Raw genomic sequence first — 20,417 nt, forward strand, 5'->3', positions numbered from 1 at the left:
GGAACATGTTGACAAACATGATTTAATGAGACGGAGTCAGCATGGGATCAGCTGAGGGAGATCTTGCCTCACCAATTTTCTTGACTTCTGTGAAGGTGTGAATAAACATGTGGATAAAGGTGAGCCAGGTGATATAGTACATCTAGATTTTCAGAAAGCTTTTGATAAAGTTCCTCATGAGAGGCTCCTGAGAAAATTAGAGAGTCATGGGATAGGTGGCAAAGTTCAGTTGTGGATTAGCAATTGGTTATCAGAAAACAGAGTGTAGGTTTAAATGGTCATTTTTCTCGCAAGAAGACCCCCCCCCCCGAATGATCCTCCCCCCAATCCCCCAAGTCCTCCAACCGCCCCCCCCCCCCCCCCCAATTCCCAAATTCAACAGTACAGAGGGCACTTAGTATCAGACAGGTGGGTGAGGATACAGTGGAAGACTGTTTAAAATACGACTACGACTCCTTGGAGATAAAATGTCCAAATAAGGAGACCAAGTGTTGACAAAGTCTCGACTCCTGTGACGAGAGGAGGAAGCCATGCGGGCCGCGCAGCCCATCAGTTCATGTAGTTTATTTCTCCAATACCAGAAGGAGGGAGGAATATCCGCCAAGCAATAGTTCAATATACATTTTTTCCCCAAAGTATAGCATTTACTCAAAAACAGTTTTTCAGTAGAGGTATACCCAGAAAACATGGAGAAGTGAGCAACCATATGGAGCGCAGAAAGAGGAACAGGAACATGCAACAGGCCCCGCAGAAACGAGGCCAAATCCCCCCAAAAAACCCTATACACCCTTGCAAAGCCAAAGGCCATGAAAATAGGAGTTCACTTCAGTAATACAGGTAGTACAAAGTTGGATGTCAACACATCCGAAATGGTAAGCTTGACTCTGGGATGTGTACGCTCTCAATAGAGTTCTATAATGGCATTCCCGGAGCTCAGCATTGTGTACAATACCTTTGAAAACATTTTTATTTCAGTAATTTGTATAGAATAAGTCTTAATAGTTTCATGTGAAGGTTGTTAATTCTTAGGTATTCCTAGCTTCTTTTTTGTTCATCTAAATTTTTAGGTATATACAGGATATAAATATTTTTAACATAATGTCTGCTTCTTGCTGAATTGTGTAAAGCTTTTGTTAATACTGATTCTAGATGTCAAAAGTTATTTGTTTTTAAAGCTGACATTTGGATTATTTTTTCTAATATTTCATGGAGGCTCAACTTAACTACTGTAAATGCTAAACATTTTTTCAGGATTTGTTTATTGGATTAAGTAGTGTAAATCAGTTCCGCTGACACTTTTTCCTATCCTTTCTAATGTAGGTTCATCAGTTAGGCTGTGAGGCAGTGATGCTGTTGCTGGAGCTGAATCCTGACCAGAGTAACTTGATGTATTGGGCTGTAGATCGGTGTTACACAGGTTCCAAGAAAGTAGCAACTGGCTGTTTTAAAGCAATAGCTAGTGTGTTTCATAACAGGTACTAGACAAGTTCTTGAATTTAAGAAATGACCTACGATCTGAAATATTGAACAGAACTACTGTATTTCCCCACATATAGGTCATGGCCTATATATGGATTTTGCAAGCCAGCACAGTGGCTTGCAAAACTGGGGCAGCCTATACAATTGAAAAAAAATCCCCCCCCTTACCTCCCTCGCTGGACTCGCTGCTCCTCAAATCGCGACGGTGCAGGGCAGGAGAGATCTTTTCGATCTCCAGCCCCGCCCTGCTTCCTGCGTGCCTTTGCCATACCTTTGCCGTCAGTTCTCACAAGATTCGCGAGTCCCACGAGAACTGATGGCAAATGCACACAGGAAGCAGGGCAGGGCTGGAGATCAAAAAGATCTCTCCTACCCTGCACTGCTGCGATTTGAGGAGCAGTGAGTCAAGCGAGGGAGGTAAGGGAGGGGGATGATTTTTTTAAATTGTATAGGCTGCCCCAGTTTTAGGCCACCCCAGTTACTGGTAGATAAGCTGTGGCTAATACAATGGGGCAGCTTATCTATCAGTTTTAAAACATGTATAGGCATTTTTTTGCGGCCTATACACTGGGGTGGCCTAGTTTGTTAAAAAAACAAAACAATTTTTTACTGCATCATGTTACCTTATATTTCTTCACTGCAAGCCACAGTCTAATCCAAAGCAGTTTAGATGACACACAGATGTACAATGCATCAAAAATATAAGAAAGTGGCCTGGTATTCAAAAACATTTTTGTAGGCAGCAGTGGCATTGACCACATAAATGGAGGCTGCTGGCCAAAATCGAGTGGCAGTTTTCAGCTGTAGATTGAGTTTCAGTCACCCTTTATTTTACAGACTCTAATGTGGCTTGCTGTGTGCATTTGGCTTTCACTGCAAGATACATTATAGTATTTACAGTAGAGTCTTAGTTAACCAGGTCTCAGTTAACCAGGACACACACAACAAGCAAAAAAAATCACTGTTGGAAAAAATAAATGTCCCCTGAAGCATCAGCAGCAGCTTCCTAAGCCGCAAATCCTCCTTCAAGCCCTGAAACAGCTACAAACTACCTCCCTCCTTGATGCACTAGTGCGGCAGTGGTCCTGAGCCTCAAAGCCCTCCTCCCTCCTTCTCTCAAGTCCCGAAGCAGGCGGAAGTCTGGAGCTGTGAACTCCCTCGCTCCCTCCCTCATTCTCTCCCTTCCTTACCTGAGCGCAGCCAGTCAGCAGGAGGTAGTCTCAAAACAAGCTGCTCGTGGCCAGCCCTGTCAGGGTCTTTCCTCTGATGTGTTGGAAGTGGCGTGTCAAGAGGAAAGGCCCTGCTGGGGCTGACCACGAACAGCCTGTTTTGAGGCTACCTCCGGCTGACCAGTTGCGCTCAGATAAGGACGGGAGAAAGTGAGGGAGTTCGCGGCTCAGGACCGCTGCCTGATTCTGCCACTTTGGGGCTCAGAACCTCTGCTACGCTGGTGCTTCGGGGCAGGAGGGAGGTGTGGGGGAATTGAGAGTGTGTTAGACAAAATTTCTAACACACTCCCAATTAACCAGAAAAACAGTTATCCGGTATCCACTAATCCCCGAGTGTGCCAGATAATGAGCTGCTTTACATACATTTGGCTGTTTTTCATCTCATTATTATGTACCCCAGGGTAACCTAAATAACATAGCGTTAGGACACCAAAACCAGCCTTAGAGCTCTTTAATAAGTGTTAGAGCAAACAATATTGGTTAGTGCCCTAAAACAGCTTTAAAACTACCCCCTCAGACATACAATTTTTACATCTAAGCAGCAACTTTCAGCTAACTAATGTTTAAATGAACTGCGCAAATAGCAACTATAATTTGAAACATCTATTATCCCAGCTGTGCACCCCTTTGGGCCGTGTACCCGGGGTGGACACCCCTCCCCCCCAGCGGTACGCCACTGGCCGAAGGTAAAAGTAAGCAGAGGCAGCATATTCTTGACTGATGCAGAGGCAGAGGCAGCATATTCTTGACTGATGCAGAGGCAGCATATTCTTGACTGATGGGTGACGGCACCGACGGAGCCCCGGTACGGACAATTTTAGAGTGATTGCACTCTAAGAACTTGGAAAGTTCTAGCAGGCCGCACCGCGCACGCGCGAGTGCCTTCCCGCCCGACAGAGGCGCGCGGTCCCCAGTTTCTTAGTTTCCGCGGAGCTAAGAAGACGCGTCTCTTTCAACGGCTGTTGAAAGATTTTTGTGTAATCGCTTTCCCGCTCGTGTAAACCCCTTTTGGAAATAGAATTTCCTTTATTTCTTTTCTTTTCTTTAGTTTAAAAAAAAAAAAAAAAACTTTAGTTTTTTTTCTTCATTTTTTTTTCGATTCGCCCCAGCGGGGCCTGTTGCCATCATCGAGGCCTCGGCCTTCGATTTGGCAGAAGCCGTTTTTACTTTCATGCCCCCTCAACCCGGGTTTAAAAAGTGCCAGTGGTGCGCTCGACCGATTTCACTGACAGACCCGCACAACTGGTGTCTGCAGTGTCTTGGTCCTGACCATCGAGCGTCCACCTGCACCCACTGTGCGACTTTAAAGAAGAGAACTCTAAAAAACCGCCAGATCCAACAGTGGTTGTTATTCGGCGCCGAGATGTCTGATTCCGCAGCACCGGCACCGACATCGGCCCCATCTCAGTCGGCACCTACTTCGTCGACACCGCGCGATACTGCGCTGGCGTGGCACCCCGCAGGTAAGCCGGCTAAGAAGCCTTCCCCGTTGGAGCGTCCTCCAGTCTCAGTAGCAGCAAGTCCAATCCTGCCGACCTCGAGGCGCCCATGGAAGCGCTCCGCTCCTATTGAGGTGAGCCCCTCGACATCGGGTTCCTCATCCTCGGAGCGTAGAGCGGCACCACAGGTACCGCAGAATAAAAAGGCGGTACCGGTGCCTTCGCTGGACGAGCGGATTGCTGCTGTCCTGCAAGTGCAACTTAAGGAGCAGTTGCAACAACTCCTCCCCGCACTTTTGACACCGAGCCTTCCAGTCCCGGTCCGGTCTGAGCCACCGGTACCGACAGTGGAGCGCCCTCTTTTATCGGCATCCACTTTCTCGGTACCGGTTCACACTGCTTCCTCGACTTCGATGCCAATCTTAGCACCGGAACCGAGAGCTCACCACCAGGCGGTGCAGACCTCGGTACCAACGCAGCATGTCACATCTCCTGGTACCGTGTCTATGAGGTCGGGTAAGTCGGCGCGCAAAACCCGACACCTGGAACCCTCCACTCCGGAGTCTCGAGACCGTGGCTCTCAGATTCGGGACCCTGATTTGTGGGGTGACTCTGAAGAGCCCTTTCTATCTGAGGGTGAGTGTTCCTCTGATGAAGAGGATCAACTTACTGCTGATCCCTCTTCCAAACAGGATTTCACATCTTTTACTTCTTTCTTAAAAGAGATGTGTGAATCTCTTTCTATTCCCTTGGAGGCTGAGTCGAAGAAATCCAAGGCATTCCTTGATGCTCTGGACTTTGACCAGCTTCCAAGGGAATTTCTCAAACTTCCTCTCCATGACATCTTACGGGAGACTTTTTATAAAAATTTAGAGACTCCCCTGACTGTACCAGGAGCTCCCCGTAAATTGGACTCCTTATACAAGGTTATCCCTATCCCTGGTTTTGACAAACCTCAGCTCCCGCATGAGTCTCTTTTGGTAGAATCCACACTTAAGAAATCAGCGGGAGCTAGTGTGTATGCCTCAGTCCCTCCTGGCAGAGAAGGAAAAGCCATGGACAAATTTGGCAAACATTTATATCAGAATGCCATGTTAGCCAATAGGTCAGGGAACTATGCTTTTCATTTTTCATTTTATTTAAAGCACCTGTTCAAAACATGACTGCTTTTGAAAAGTACCTCCCTGACCGCAAGAAATCTGCTTTTCATGCCTGTTCTTCCTCTCTTCTCCAGTTACGAAAGTTCCTAGTTCGGTCAATTTATGATACTTTTGAATTGACTTCTAGGGCCACGGCTATGTCTGTTGCCATGCGTCGGTTGGCATGGCTCAGAGTCTCAGAGCTCGATGTAAATCATCAGGACCGCCTAGCAAATGCTCCCTGCTTAGGTGATGAGCTCTTCAGAGAGTCCATGGATTCCACTACACAAAAGCTGTCTGCCCATGAGACTCGGTGGGATACTCTCCTGAAGACTAAGAAAAAGACTCCACCTGCTCGGCCTTTTCGCCAACAATCCGCCTACCAGCGCCGCTATGTTGCCTGTCCCTTGCCACCGGCTACTCAACAGCCTAGACGTCAGCGCCAGCAACAGCGACAACCACCTAGGCCAGCCCAGCAGCAGCAGGTGAAACCTCCTCCACCACAAAAGTCTACCCAACCCTTTTGACGTGGTTCTCCAAAGCATAGCCAGTATTCCACCATCTGCTCTTCTCCCTCGACCCATAGGAGGACGTCTTTCTTGTTACATCAGCCGTTGGGAGAACATCACATCGGATCAGTGGGTCCTCAACATCATCCGCCACGGCTACTCTCTCAACTTTCAGACATGTCCTGCACAAAGTCTGCCAAGAGAGTCTGCTTTGAACACCTCTCAGTCTTCTCTCCTTCTTCAAGAGGTTCAATCCCTCCTCCTCCTGAACGCCATAGAGGAAGTTCCTCTAGATCAGAAGGGGCAGGGATTCTACTCCCGTTATTTTCTGGTCCCCAAAAAAACAGGGGATCTCAGACCCATCCTAGATCTTCGCGATCTCAACAAATGCTTGGTCAAGGAGAAATTCAAGATGCTTTCTCTGGCAACTCTTTATCCTCTTCTCCATCAAGACGACTGGCTATGCTCCCTCGATCTCAAAGAGGCATACACTCATGTACCCGTCAATCTGGCCTCCAGACAGTACCTCCGCTTCATGATCAATCATTGTCATTACCAATACAAGGTGCTGCCCTTCGGTCTTGCCTCCTCTCCGAGAGTGTTCACCAAATGTCTGATTGTGGTGGCTGCCTTTCTACGTTCCCACCACCTTCAGGTCTTTCCTTACCTGGACGATTGGTTGATAAAGGCCAATTCATCTCAGACAGTACTCCTGGCCACCAACCAGACCATCCTGTTTCTCCAACTTCTGGGGTTCGAGATCAGTCTACCCAAATCTCATCTCATCCCCACTCAGAGACTTCAATTCATTGGAGCGGTGTTAGACACAGTCCCCATGAGAGCGTTCCTGCCGTCCAACAGTCTTCACACTCTTCAGTCTATGTCAGCAGGTGCTTCCACAACGTTCCATCTCTGCCAAGCAAATGATGATACTCTTGGGTCACATGGCCTCCACAGTCCATGTCACACCCTTCGCACGTCTTCACCTGCACACTCCTCAATGGACCCTAGCTACCCAGTGGTCCCAAGCGACAGATCCCTGCTCACGACACATATCTGTGACATCGTCTCTTCGTCAGTCTCTACAATGGTGGTTGATATCCTCAAATCTCTCCAGAGGTCTTCTGTTCCATCTACCTCCTCATCAACTTGTCATCACCACCGACGCCTCCCCTTATGCCTGGGGAGCTCATTTGAACGAATTCCAAACTCAAGGACTTTGGACAGCCCAGGAAATGAAACATCACATCAATTTCCTAGAACTCAGAGCGATGTTTTATGCCCTTAAAGCCTTCCAACATCTTCTCTTTCCTCAGGTCCTCCTGCTGTGCACAGACAATCAAGTTGCGATGTACTACATCAACAAGCAGGGTGGGACAGGCTCTCGCTTCTTGTGCCAGGAAGCCCAGAAGATTTGGGCTTGGGCCACAGATCACCAACTATTCCTGAAAGCTATCTACATTCAGGGAGAACAGAATTCTTTAGCAGACAAGCTCAGCAGAATTCTTCAGCCTCACGAGTGGACACTCGATCCTTTAACTCTACAGTCCATCTTCGCTCAGTGGGGCACTCCTCAGATAGACCTCTTTGCAGCTCCTCACAATCACCAGCTGCCCCTCTTCTGCTCCAGACTCTACTCTCCTCACCGTCTGACAGCGGATGCATTTCTCCTCGATTGGTCCAATCTGTTCCTGTACGCTTTCCCTCCTCTGCCTCTCATGTTAAGAACCTTGTTCAAGCTCAAGAAGGAACGAACCACCATGATTCTGATTGCTCCACGGTGGCCCAGGCAACATTAGTTCTCCCTTCTACTTCAACTCAGTTCCAGGGAGCCTTTTCTTCCACTGTTTCCTTCTCTGCTTACACAGCATCAGGAGACCCTTCTACATCCCAACCTCCAATCTCTGCACCTGACAGCTTGGTATCTCTCGGGCTGAATTCTCATGATACTCTTTTGTCTCAGCCCGTTCGTTCCATTCTAGATGCCTCCAGGAAACCAGCCACTCTGCAATGTTACCATCAGAAGTGGACACGATTTTCTTCCTGGTGTCTTCTTCATCATCTTGATCCCACTTCCCTGGCAGTGGAGACATTATTGGATTATCTGCTTTCTTTGTCTGACTCTGGCCTTAAGTCTACTTCCATCAGAGTCCACCTCAGTGCTATTGCTGCTTTTCATGAGCCGGTTCATGGAAAACTTCTCTCAGCTCATCCCTTGGTATCCAGGTTCATGCGGGGTCTTTTCAATGTGAAACCACCTCTTGAAGCCCCTCCTGTAATCTGGGATCTCAATGTAGTTCTTTCCACCTTAATGAAGCCTCCATTTGAACCTTTGGCTACCACCCCTTTCAAGTTTCTCACTTGGAAAGTACTTTTCCTTATTGCTCTTACCTCTGCCAGGAGGGTCAGTGAGCTACATGCACTAGTTGCAGATCCACCTTTTACTGTCTTTCATCATGACAAGGTGGTTCTGCGTACACATCCAAAGTTTCTCCCTAAGGTTCCATCTCCTCTGAATTCCATCCCTCTGAATTCCATCTCAACCAATCTATTGTTCTGCCTGTCTTTTTTCCGAAACCTCACTCTCATTCTGGAGAACAGGCTCTGCATACTTTGGACTGTAAGCGGGCTCTAGCTTACTATTTAGAGCGCACTAAGCCCCACAGATCATCTCCACAGCTCTTTCTGTCCTTTGATCCGAATAAATTAGGACGTCCTGTTACTAAATGTACGTTGTCAAATTGGCTGGCAGCGTGCATTTCATTTTGTTATGCTCAGTCCGGACTGACACTGGAAGGTTCTCTCACGGCCCATAGAGTTAGAGCTATTTCAGCATCTGTGGCTTTCCTCCGTTCCACGCCTATTGAGGAAATCTGCAAGGCTGCTACATGGTCCTCAGTTCACACTTTTACATCTCATTATTGTCTGGATGCATTCTCCAGACGGGATGGACACTTCGGCCAATCTGTTTTGCAAAATTTGTTTTCCTAATGGCCAACCTTCCCTCCATCCCTCTTTTTGTTAGCTTGGAGGTCACCCATCAGTCAAGAATATGCTGCCTGCTTGTCCTGGGATAAAGCACAGTTACTTACCGTAACAGGTGTTATCCAGGGACAGCAGGCAGATATTCTTGCGTCCCACCCACCTCCCCGGGTTGGCTTCTTAGCTGGCTTATCCTAACTGGGGACCGCGCGCCTCTGTCGGGCGGGAAGGCACTCGCGCGTGCGCGGTGCGGCCTGCTAGAACTTTCCAAGTTCTTAGAGTGCAATCACTCTAAAATTGTCCGTACCGGGGCTCTGTCGGTGCCGTCACCCATCAGTCAAGAATATCTGCCTGCTGTCCCTGGATAACACCTGTTACGGTAAGTAACTGTGCTATTTGGGGATTCTGAATTATATGTGCATATTAGGCTACCGTATTTCCCCCCAAATAAGACGGTGTCTTATATTAATTTTGGGCCCAAAAAACGTACTAGGTCTTATTTTCGGGGTATGTACATGATCATCTCTCCCTTCCTCTCCTTCACCCAAACTCTTCCTCTTTCCTTTCTCTCCCCTACTTGTGCATCATCTTTCCTCCCTTCCCTCCCATTCCCCTCTGTAGCCGAACCCTTGCCCAGCTTTTATCCTTCCCTTCCTCTCTCCCACCCATCCCTCGTGCAGCAGAACCCTTGCCCAGCTTCTATCCTTCCTTCCTTCCTTCCCTCCCTCCCATCCTTTGTGCAGCAGAACCCTTGAGCAGCCCCCACTGCGCAGCCGAACCCCCGCTGACCCTCCATCCTTCCCTCTCATCTGAACCTTGCTGACTGTGAGCGAGTCCTACATAACTTCATTCAAAGCAGCATTGGGCCAGCAGAACTCTTAAACAGGCTGCTTCGGTCTTGTCCGCCGGGGAATTCACTCTGCCGCGTTACTGATGATGTCGGACAAGGCCAAAGCAGCCTGTATAGAGTGCTGCTGGCCCGATGCTGCTTTGGATGAAGGTATGTAGGGCTCGCTCACAGTCGGCGGGGTTCGGATGGGTGGGAAGGATGGAGGGTCAGCGGGGCTTCAGCTGCGTGGGGGGGAGTTTGAAGAATTGCTGCCGGCGAATCCCGGGACTAGGGCTTACTTTTGGGGTAGGGCTTATATTAAGACCTACCCCGAAAATCATGCTAGGGCTTATTTTTGGGGAAATACAGTAGCTCAAATAAATAAATGTATAGCTTGAAACTGGCTGTTAGTTGGCTGAATATTGACTTCTAGAATATATCAGGATATTGTTTAAAACTGCAAAATGCTTCTTAATATAAATGTGTTTCTTGAATTTCAAAAAAAAATTTTTAGTGCATAAAGTGCTCAGACCTACCACCAATGTGCTCAATGGGTACGAGCATTGGTAGCAACGGGACCATCATAGCACTTCATTGGTCCCAACTGCCAGAAAAATAAACTCAAGCAGCACAAGAAATGAGTTTTTTTTACTTATCTTGGTGAAAAGAAACAGCCAAGCCTTGTATCCAGCGGTCTTCAATTTTGCTACCTTTAAACAAACTCTTTGTGAAAATAAATAACGTGAAGCTTTCAAAACTTTTTCCCACCAGCGTTAACCCCTCGACCTGGGTTTCGCTAAGCTTAGTCAGGAAGGGAACTGCAAAGAAGACGCCTACGTTGGAGCACTGACCACCCGCCACTAGCAATTTAAAACCATTGCTACCAATGCTCGTACCCATTGAGCACACTGGTGGTAGGTCTGAGCACTTTATGCACTAAAAAAATTTTTATATGAAAATCAGCTTTTTAGCATTTGCTATTACATTTGTTCTCTGTGATTTATGGTAAGAATCTGATATTTAAAGACACAGAGGTATTAACTTTTTTATACTCCTTTATTTTGAGTGAAGTATAGAATGGCTTGGACAATATTTATGATGGTCTCCTTCTGACTAATAGTTTTAAAGAATAGTGTTTAATTACAAGATTTGTGATTTTGGTTCTGTTTTACAATTTTTGTCCTGGTCATTTTGGGGATTTCGAATGATTTGAATATGACTTCTGCATGTATCAGCATGTAAAAAAAAGTTTTTTCTCTTTTAAGTTTTTTATTCATTTTTCATATAACAACAAGTGTACAATCTAAATTCATACAAATTCATTAAGTATACACTTGACATTCTTTCATACCTTACTGTAAATATAACATTTCATTATATACTCTTTTACTATAATTTTTAAACAGCATATAATAAATACTTAATAAGTAATAAGTATATCAACTATGTATATCTTTCCAGTTATATGTTATTTGCTGAATGGCAACTCCTGTTAAAATCATTAAAAGTTGTTTATTATTAGCAGATAATTGGCTTTTAGCTCTCATAGACATGCCAAATAGAATTGTGTCATATGACAATGCTACATGATTTTCTAGCATACAATTTATTTGATCCCAAATTGACTGCCAAAAAAAAGTTATATATGTGACAATAAAGTTAAAAGTATTTTGAGAAAATTTGACTCATGAAAATAAAAATTTATGATGGTGCTCACATTTTCATAATTCATTACAGCAGAAGAGGCCAACCGTTCATACATCATGAAAAAGAATGCAGAGTAGCAAAAAGGCTTACCTTTTGAAGAGGGGGTAGACTATCCTTATCCTGTCCCCCACCTTTAATGAGCCTTAAGCCTCTGATATAGAAGTAGATCGACTCAAGGTTGATTTTTATACCAAGGATCAGAAGAGACAGAGAGCATGTAATGGCCTCCACATTTTCTTCCCTGTATCTTCTATTTCCTCCCCCTCTTTTGGCATCTTCTTTTACCCATATGAGGATAGGGCCCCTTTAAAGGATAATTTTCTAATAGACCACCTAACTTGCAGCATGAATTCATACAGGTTACATCAGTTTACTATTCCCTTGAATATTATGCCATGAAAATACATGTGCACATGTATACCTATTCTTGATATGCACAAATTTCCTGCTTTTGTGTTTGTGTATTTTGTAAAGTTCATTGCATAAGCCCAAATCCTGCCCAAGCATCACCTCCAGGAACACATCTGCCCAGGTCAGATAAACTAATGTTGTAGACAATGTGTATATCCATAAATTCAAGCACATATATCCTAAGCATTTTTATTAAAAAGGCCATCTCTGTGAACAAAACACTGTTTTAGGTGCAGAAATATTTTTCAATATTAACCCCTAAATGAGTGTTAGTCCCTTTGTATATTGCTAGCATTGGCCTGGCTGGTAAGGTATGGTTTGCTAAGGAGATCTGTCAATAATATGTTATTTCCTTCTCTTTTTTTTTTTTTAATATGTCCTGAGCCGAAGGCAGTGGCGTACCTAGCATATGTGACACCCGGGGCCCATCATTTTTTGACACCCCCCTCCCCATCTATATGAAAAATATGATTTTTAGTAACAATCTACATATCGTACAAGAGTGTACCTAGGAAAAAGCAGCATCTTAAACACTACAGTGAGCACTAGAACACCACATACATTGTAAAACTAAATAAACCAGATCCTGCACAGTCAATTGATCCTGTACAGTCGATGCTATCAGAAAGCCATGTCCCTTTCATACTCACAGACAGATATACCCTCGCCCAATATGGAATAATCACAAACTAAAAATAGAAATATGTAGACAAAAGTTAAACTGAACCGCCAAGAAACCAGACTCTGCATACAATGTAACACCACAACACCACAAAAACAGTAATACATGTCCTCTAATACTGTGCAAAATATAAAGACAGTAGATGTAAATTTGAAAAAACTGATACAATAACAATCACCACTCCACTTTACAAATTAACAAATAAAAATAAAACAAATGAGAAATAAGAAAATACCATTTTATTGGACTAATCCCCGCAAGCTCGGTCCTCATCCCCACAAACCACCTGATTCCATCCACACAAGCCTTGAATTGTTTTATATTGAACTTATTATATTAAAGTATAAAAAGAAACAATATTCTGTACAATTGTCAATTTATAAATCAGCGTCTTCTCCCCACTCGTGTCTTCCTCATTTCCCTTCAGCATCCTCAGCCCACTCTCTCTCCACTTTACTTCAGCGCACGCACATAAAAACAAGCAAGTAATTTTATATCATTTTCATTCTATTCATTCATAGAAATTAAAGTCTAAATAAAGCCAGTCGCATAACAAAACATGATTTTACAAAAATAATTCCCTGCACAGACAAGCCTGCAAGGATTACTAGATGTCTTTCAGCAGCTCCCCTCCCTCCCTCCCCTTACCTTCGTGGCCAAGTCAAAATGATCTACCAACAATAAAATTTTAAAAACACAAAGCACGCTGTACGCAGAGAAAATGTTAATTATCATTTATATTCCACGGGTTTTCAAAGAGGTCAAGGCAGATGACTTTATGCAATGTCACCTCAGTAACAACTATACAAAAATAGACAAATATTCCCCCTCCCTTTTTACTAAACCGCGATAGCGTTTTTTAGCGCAGGGAGCTGCGCTGAATGCCCCACGCTGCTCTCGACATTCATAGGCTCCCTGCGCTAAAAACTGCTATTGCGGTTTAGTAAAAGGGGGCCATAGTGCAAAATATAGACAGCATATATAAATTCTCAAAACGGACACATTTTGATCACTAAATTGAAAATAAAATAATTTTTCCTACCTTTGTTTGGTAATTTCATCAGTCTCTGGTTGCACTTTATTCTTCTGACTGTGCATCCGATATTTCTCCCTTCTTTCAGCCTCCTGTATGCTTCCTCTCCTCCAGACCTCATTCCATCCCCCAACTTTTTCTTTGTTTCATCCTGTCCCCTTCTTTCTTTCTCTCTCCATGCCCCCTTTCTTTCTCTGTTTGTCTTTCTCTCTCTCTCTCTCTCTGTGCCCCATTTCTTTCTTTCTTTCAACCTACCCCCTTCTTTCTCTCTCTATGCCCCCTTTCTTTCTCTATGTCTGTCTTTCTCTCTCTCTCCCCATGCCCCATTTTTTTCTTTCTTTCACCCTGCCCCTTTCTTTCTTTCTGGATCCCTGTGCCACCCCCCTTTCTTTCTTTCTTTCTCCCTGCCCTCTTCCATGCCACTGCCATTGGGAAACATGCTGCTGCCACCGCTGCCGGGGAAAGGCTGCCACTGGCCATCGGAAACAGGCTGGCGCCGAGTTTGCTCTTCTTCTCTTCCCCACGGGCCGACCAACTCTCATTGCCCGACGTCAATTCTAACGTCAGAGAGGACGTTCCGGGCCAGCCAGGCAGCGATTGACTGGTCAGAATTGACGTCGGACGGCTAGAGTTGGTCGACTTGCGGGGAAGAGAAGCAGGGAGGGAGAACTCAGCGCCGGCTTGTTTCTGATTACGGCAATGGTAGCCTTTCCCCAGCGGCAGCCTATTCTCCGATGAGTGGCCAGCTGTACACCCCTTTGGGCCGTGTACCCGGGGCGGACACCCCCCCCCCCCCCAGCGGTACGCCACTGGCCGAAGGTAAAAGTAAGCAGAGGCAGCTTTCAGTTTGGATGGCTGCACTGCTGTTCAATGATTACTGCAGGCTTTTAAAATGGAGAGAGGCCTGAGTTATTTAAGCAGGGACAGGAGAGCAATTCTGTCTCCTGCTGCTGTTAAAGTCATATAGGAAACCAGAGAACATAGTAGTCTCTCTTGCAGCTTGCCGTAGACCTAGACTTAAAACAGGGCTGCAGTGCTGCTCCAGGCCATTGTTGAAGAGGCTGGACATTCAGACCTTCAAAATAGGTAGGACATTCTGATTTCTGTCATCCTTTTCATTTTTGCTAAAATGTGTGCTCTTCCCACCTTCCTGCACTGGAGGCCATGCCTATGCTTCTTCTCATTTGTGCCAGACCTGTGAGTATGTTCAAAGCCTACAGGTCAGCACTTCTTTGATGCTGATTTCCTGCATTACAGGACATGCTGACTCACAATTTGTGGTGCCTGTAAGAATGGAAAATTGCAGGATCATGGCTTCCACATTGCCATTGTCTTACTGCCAGTAGAGTTTAAAGTTTCAGTTTAAACTTTTGGGAGATGCAGTTAATCTTAAACATAGAGCATGTATTTCTGTTCTAATATACCCTAATAAGATCTGTTGTTTTACTTATTTCATGTTTATAAAGTAGCTACATATAAGAATAGTTCATTAAAATGATAAAATTTCTCTCTAGGGATTACCAGTGTGACACAGTGACCCTCCTTAATCTGATCCTGTTTAAAGCAGCTGATTCCACCAGAGACATATATGAAGTTGCTATGCAACTTTTGCAGGTTTGTAAAGCAATTGAGATTAACAAGTGATATTTCGTTACATAAGAACTCTTTTAAAGTGTTGTAATTTGACTTGAATCTTCAGCATTGATAGATTAATTCTATATCTCTTTAATGTTTGCTCCATATGACCTACAGTATACTTGGTATGTTGTCACTAATAACTATGAGAACCTTCTGAATCTTAACATGGCAGGGTTATATTCCTCTGTTGATCAGCATGTCCTGCTTGTATATAAAGAAAACACGGAGCAGACCAATAGTACCAGGAAAGTTGCACTTTATTAAACAAATCCCAACGTGGCCACTAAGGTGGTTCAAAAAAATTAACACATTTCATTTATTCACAAGGCTAATTTTATTCCTTAATATATGAATGAAAAACACAATTTTTTTTTACTTAAAACAAAGTTTAGGGGTCACCCCACGTTGCTGTTTTTTAAAACTTCCGCTAAGGGACAATATGTATTTTTGAATCTTGACATTTGAGATTTTTATTTTCTTTAGCTAATTGACAAATTTCCAGCGCTTGTTGATGTCTCAGTAGTTTGAATATTAATGTCCTTGGTCCAGTTTGTGAAGTTTTCCTTTGTGTTGGTATCCGGTGTGCCCTTTCGATTTCCAGTGGTGTTTTAAATTTTAATGGTAGCACTTTAGGTAGAAAGTGTTCCAAAAAAGTAATAGGATTATTTTTTTCTACCCCTTCCGGTATTCCTATTATTCTTAAATTATTTCTTCTTTCACGGTTCCGGCTGTCTTCAAGGTCTTTTTTAATTTCTTCTACCTCTTTCCATATGATTTTGTTTTGTCTTGCGTTCAGATTAAGTTGTTCAAAGTTATCCTCTATTAGGTTTATTCTGTTTTCCATCACTTCCACTCTTTTAGTTAATGCTGCTGCATCTTCAATAGCTTTTTGTAGTTTTTTGTTGCTGTCCAGAACAATTTCTTTAATTTGTCTTAATTCTTCCATTACATCGAGGTTGTCATCTGATTTTGCGAGGGAAACTGCATTAAAAAGGAAAAAAATTTTAGATATGAGACCACAACTGAAATCTTTAGGGGCTAGATATGGGCTCCTTTATCCAGCAATAATGAAGATCACTATTGCAAATAAAACTCAGAATTTTACAGATCCAACAAAACTACAAGAATTTCTGGACCAATATGAACAACCCATGACATCCTAAACATCTTAATGGAAATCCTAATGAGAAAAATGAGTATGTATAAATCTGTTAATACTTTACTAAAATATTCACCATATAAGAATTGATTTTATTAACAATATGACTTACAGTTAAAATCTAGAACTTTGAAGTGGATTCAAAAAACAACGGACTGAAACTACATGTGCTGCAGCACACACATGGAACTATACAAAACCAACATTCTATGAAGGAAATAAAAGAAATAAAACAAACTTTATAAAAGTACATAAACTTATACTTTTTAAAGGAAAGTTTTATAAACATTTTGAAGAAAATATACTTACAGAAGAAAACGTGGATTAAATGGAGATCCGAATGAAAAATTTACAGAGAAGTAAATATGGTAACTAAATATGGGAGTGGTTATATACAAACAGGAAATGTGATTGATGGACAGGAAAAATCTCCAATCACGCTGCTGGGGAGTTACAAAATACAAAACAAAAAAAGATTGGTCAACAGAGAGAATATCCTGTAAAAGGAAGTGCTTCCGTTTTGATTCTATCTCTTAAAAGTCTCTCTGCAGATTATATTTCAAACTTTAATTAATTCCTACACCCCACCTTCTCCTTATATGTAAGAAACAGTGAATTATATATATCGAGTGATGCTTACTATTGAGGCAGACCGCTCACTCTCTTTAGATAGATTTGGAGAACATAGAGGTGATGGGACGTTGTACTTTTGTAAATTAAAAGAGTCCCAGGGAGAAGCGTCGCCTTCCACGGACAACCTTTTCACGACGAGCTAAATATGTAATGATAGGAGTTCATAAAAACTAATTAATAACTCCTCTCTGATTCTAAAATGTTGCTAAGTTTGTTATGAAAGAGAGGAGATTCAGTATGGAATAACACAGAATAAATCCAAAAAGACTGTGCTGTATGTAAGGTGTAACTGATTTTCTCCTTCTCGAATACTGAACTAGCTTCGAAGTTATTCAGCGCTTTTATTTCTCTGGCACTTTGACTGACGGGCTGTCCTCAATACTGACAAAAATAAAATCAATTCCCTAGTCAGGAAACATCTTCATTACTTGCTCTCTTAAGGGAATGATGATTATCTTGGAATATTTAGCAGAAACAATGAAAGAGGAATACTGAATCCTACAAGGTTGAATTGAATAGGCAACACAAAAACGTTTTTGGGGACAGAAATTGGAGAAAAGAAAAGAATCTAGGAGTCTTACAACTAGGAATTTTACCTAAATCTCTTCCTCACAACACAAATTGGAATAAAGGTTGAAAATAGACTGATTGCAACAAACATACCTATATAAAGACATTTTAAGACACACAGACTCCACTTCATGATCCACATAGTATTATTAAAATAATAATAATATTAGATATCAATATAATGAATGTAAAGTTGATTCTTGATAAATATATGCAAGATTGTAAATCTCATTGATAAATCTTATATAGATTTATCAAAAGATAAGATAATATTTTCTTATATAGATTTAAATACATTAACTTTTTATATAAAATTTATATAAGAAAAATATATATTTGCTAGATATATAGGAAATATATTAGATAAAGGGAGATAAATTATTAGTAGTAAATAAAGAATATTTTAACTTAGCTTGGGGGAGTTATTTTAACCTAACCTCATCTTGCGTACCCAAGTAATCGTATTTAATAAGAGGGGGGGGGAGGGAGGGAAATAGGGATAAGGGAGGGAATGGGAAAGAAAGATATAAAGGAGATATAGAAATAATAAAAGGAAATTATAATTTATTAAGTATATTGGGAAAATATATTAATAAAAAACATTATATATCATTATATAGAAAATATATTATAAAAATTATAATTATAAATGTCTCTTAAAATAATATCTTTGAATGTTAATGGTCTAAATCATGTTATAAAAAGGAAAAAAGCATTACTGTTCTTAAAAAGGCAAAATGCAGATATATGTTGCATACAAGAGACCCACCTTTCAAACATTGAATCTAATAAGTTGACAGGTGGTTGGATAAAGCATTGTTTTTATTCACCAGCCATAGGGAAAAAAGCAGGTGTTGCTATTCTAGTGAATAAAAAATGCTCAGCTTTATTTAAATTAAAAGAATCAGATGTTCATGGCAGATGGGTAAAAGTGGAAATATGCATGGGAAATACAACCATGACGTTGTTTAATATATATGCCCCTAATTCAAAACAAAATGAATTTTTTAAGACTCTTCAACAACTGATCTTACCACTGGCTACTTCAAATCTAATAGTAGCTGGGGATTTTAATGCTGTTATGGATCCTTTATTAGACAAAAACCCAAGTAGATACAGTGGTGCCTCACACAACGAACTTAATTCGTTCCAGGAGCAAGTTTGTTATGCGAAAAGTTCGTTATGTGAAACGCGTTTTCCCATAACAATACATGTAAAAAAAAATAATTCGTTCTGTAGCATAAAATATGCTAAGATGACATAAAAAAAGATAAATTTATCTTGTTAGAGCTGTTAGCATGATATAGAGGGGATATATGTGAAGGGGAGGGGAGACAGGGGTTTTGTTGATCTTTGCTGTGTATTATAATCACCCCCCACATACTCCCCAGTATCTTTTTTAATTCCTCCCATCTTTCCCAGCCAGTGGCGTACAGGCCAGAAGCGCAGAGATCAGGAGCAATTCCTCTGCACGCCTGTGTGGGCCCATGCCGATCTCCGAATGGCTGCAGTTAGTTCTTGTGAGTCCCGCGAGAGCTGGCTGCAGTTAGTTCTTGTGAGTCCCGCGAGAGCTGACTGCAGCCATTCAGAGATCAGCGCAGGCCCAGGCGGCGGGGGGAGGTTTAAAAATATGCGGTGGCGGCGGGGGGAGGTTTAACAATATGCGGTGGCGGCGGGGGGAGGTTTAACAATATGCGGTGGCGGCGGGGGGAGGTTTAAAAATATGTGGTGGCGGCGGGGGGAGGTTTAACAATATGCGGTGGCGGCGGGGGGAGGTTTGCGATGCAGCTCGGGCGACTTCGTTGTGTGAAACGAAGTCCGTTGTACGAATCAAGACAAGAAGTTCGTTGTGCGCAGCGTTCGCTGTGCGAGGCGGCCGTTATGCGAGGCACCACTGTATATGAAATCGATGGGACTAGATAATTTGGTACAAACTTGTAATTTGACAGATATTTGGCGAATACTTCATTTTAATGGACGGGAATTTTCTTTCTGTTCTCATGTTCATAATTCTTTTTCAAGAATAGATTATATATTTATATCAAAACACCTAGCACATCAAGTAACACAAGCTGCCATTGATCCAATCATATTATCTGATCATGGTGGAGTGTGGATTGAAATTAAAATCACAGATCAAAATACAAATAGACCAATATGGAAATTTGATAATACATTGCTTGCTGATCCAATATTCTGTGAGAATTTTCAAACAAAAATGAAAGACTATTTTCAAATGAATGATAAAGATGAGATCTCTAGGGAAATATTATGGGATGCTTTTAAGGTATCAATAAGAGGACAAATTATTTCTTATTCGGCTTATCTTAATAAACAAAATAGAAAACAATTTTCTAATTTGGAAACAGAAATAAAAATTTTAGAATCAAAATTAATAGAAAAATGGGAATATTCTATACAACAAGAATTATTAAAACTTAAAGTAAAATACAATGAATTCTCATCAAAGATGATAAGAAAAGATTTATTCTCCCAGCAGGCATTGTATTATGGAAACTCAAATAAGTCGGGAAGAATATTGGCAAATTATCTCAAAGCGAGGCGGCCGTTATGCGAGGCACCACTGTATATGAAATCGATGGGACTAGATAATTTGGTACAAACTTGTAATTTGACAGATATTTGGCGAATACTTCATTTTAATGGACGGGAATTTTCTTTCTGTTCTCATGTTCATAATTCTTTTTCAAGAATAGATTATATATTTATATCAAAACACCTAGCACATCAAGTAACACAAGCTGCCATTGATCCAATCATATTATCTGATCATGGTGGAGTGTGGATTGAAATTAAAATCACAGATCAAAATACAAATAGACCAATATGGAAATTTGATAATACATTGCTTGCTGATCCAATATTCTGTGAGAATTTTCAAACAAAAATGAAAGACTATTTTCAAATGAATGATAAAGATGAGATCTCTAGGGAAATATTATGGGATGCTTTTAAGG

At 42.2% G+C, this 20,417-nt stretch overlaps 1 protein-coding gene across 8 annotated transcripts in view; it reads left to right on the forward strand.

Annotated features, from left to right (window-relative positions):
* FRYL (FRY like transcription coactivator) overlaps positions 1-20,417 on the forward strand; it is a 768,252-nt gene that overhangs the window by 406,216 nt on the left and 341,619 nt on the right. For all 8 annotated transcript variants that reach the window (XM_033945802.1, XM_033945793.1, XM_033945809.1 and 5 more), the window contains 2 exons: positions 1,321-1,475; positions 14,954-15,053. In XM_033945802.1, the coding sequence (XP_033801693.1) occupies positions 1,321-1,475; positions 14,954-15,053 (255 nt within the window). The remainder of the gene's footprint in view (positions 1-1,320; positions 1,476-14,953; positions 15,054-20,417) is intronic.

The sequence above is a fragment of the Geotrypetes seraphini genome, chromosome 1 (assembly GCF_902459505.1).
Source record: "Geotrypetes seraphini chromosome 1, aGeoSer1.1, whole genome shotgun sequence".
In the NCBI taxonomy this organism is placed as follows: domain Eukaryota; kingdom Metazoa; phylum Chordata; class Amphibia; order Gymnophiona; family Dermophiidae; genus Geotrypetes; species Geotrypetes seraphini.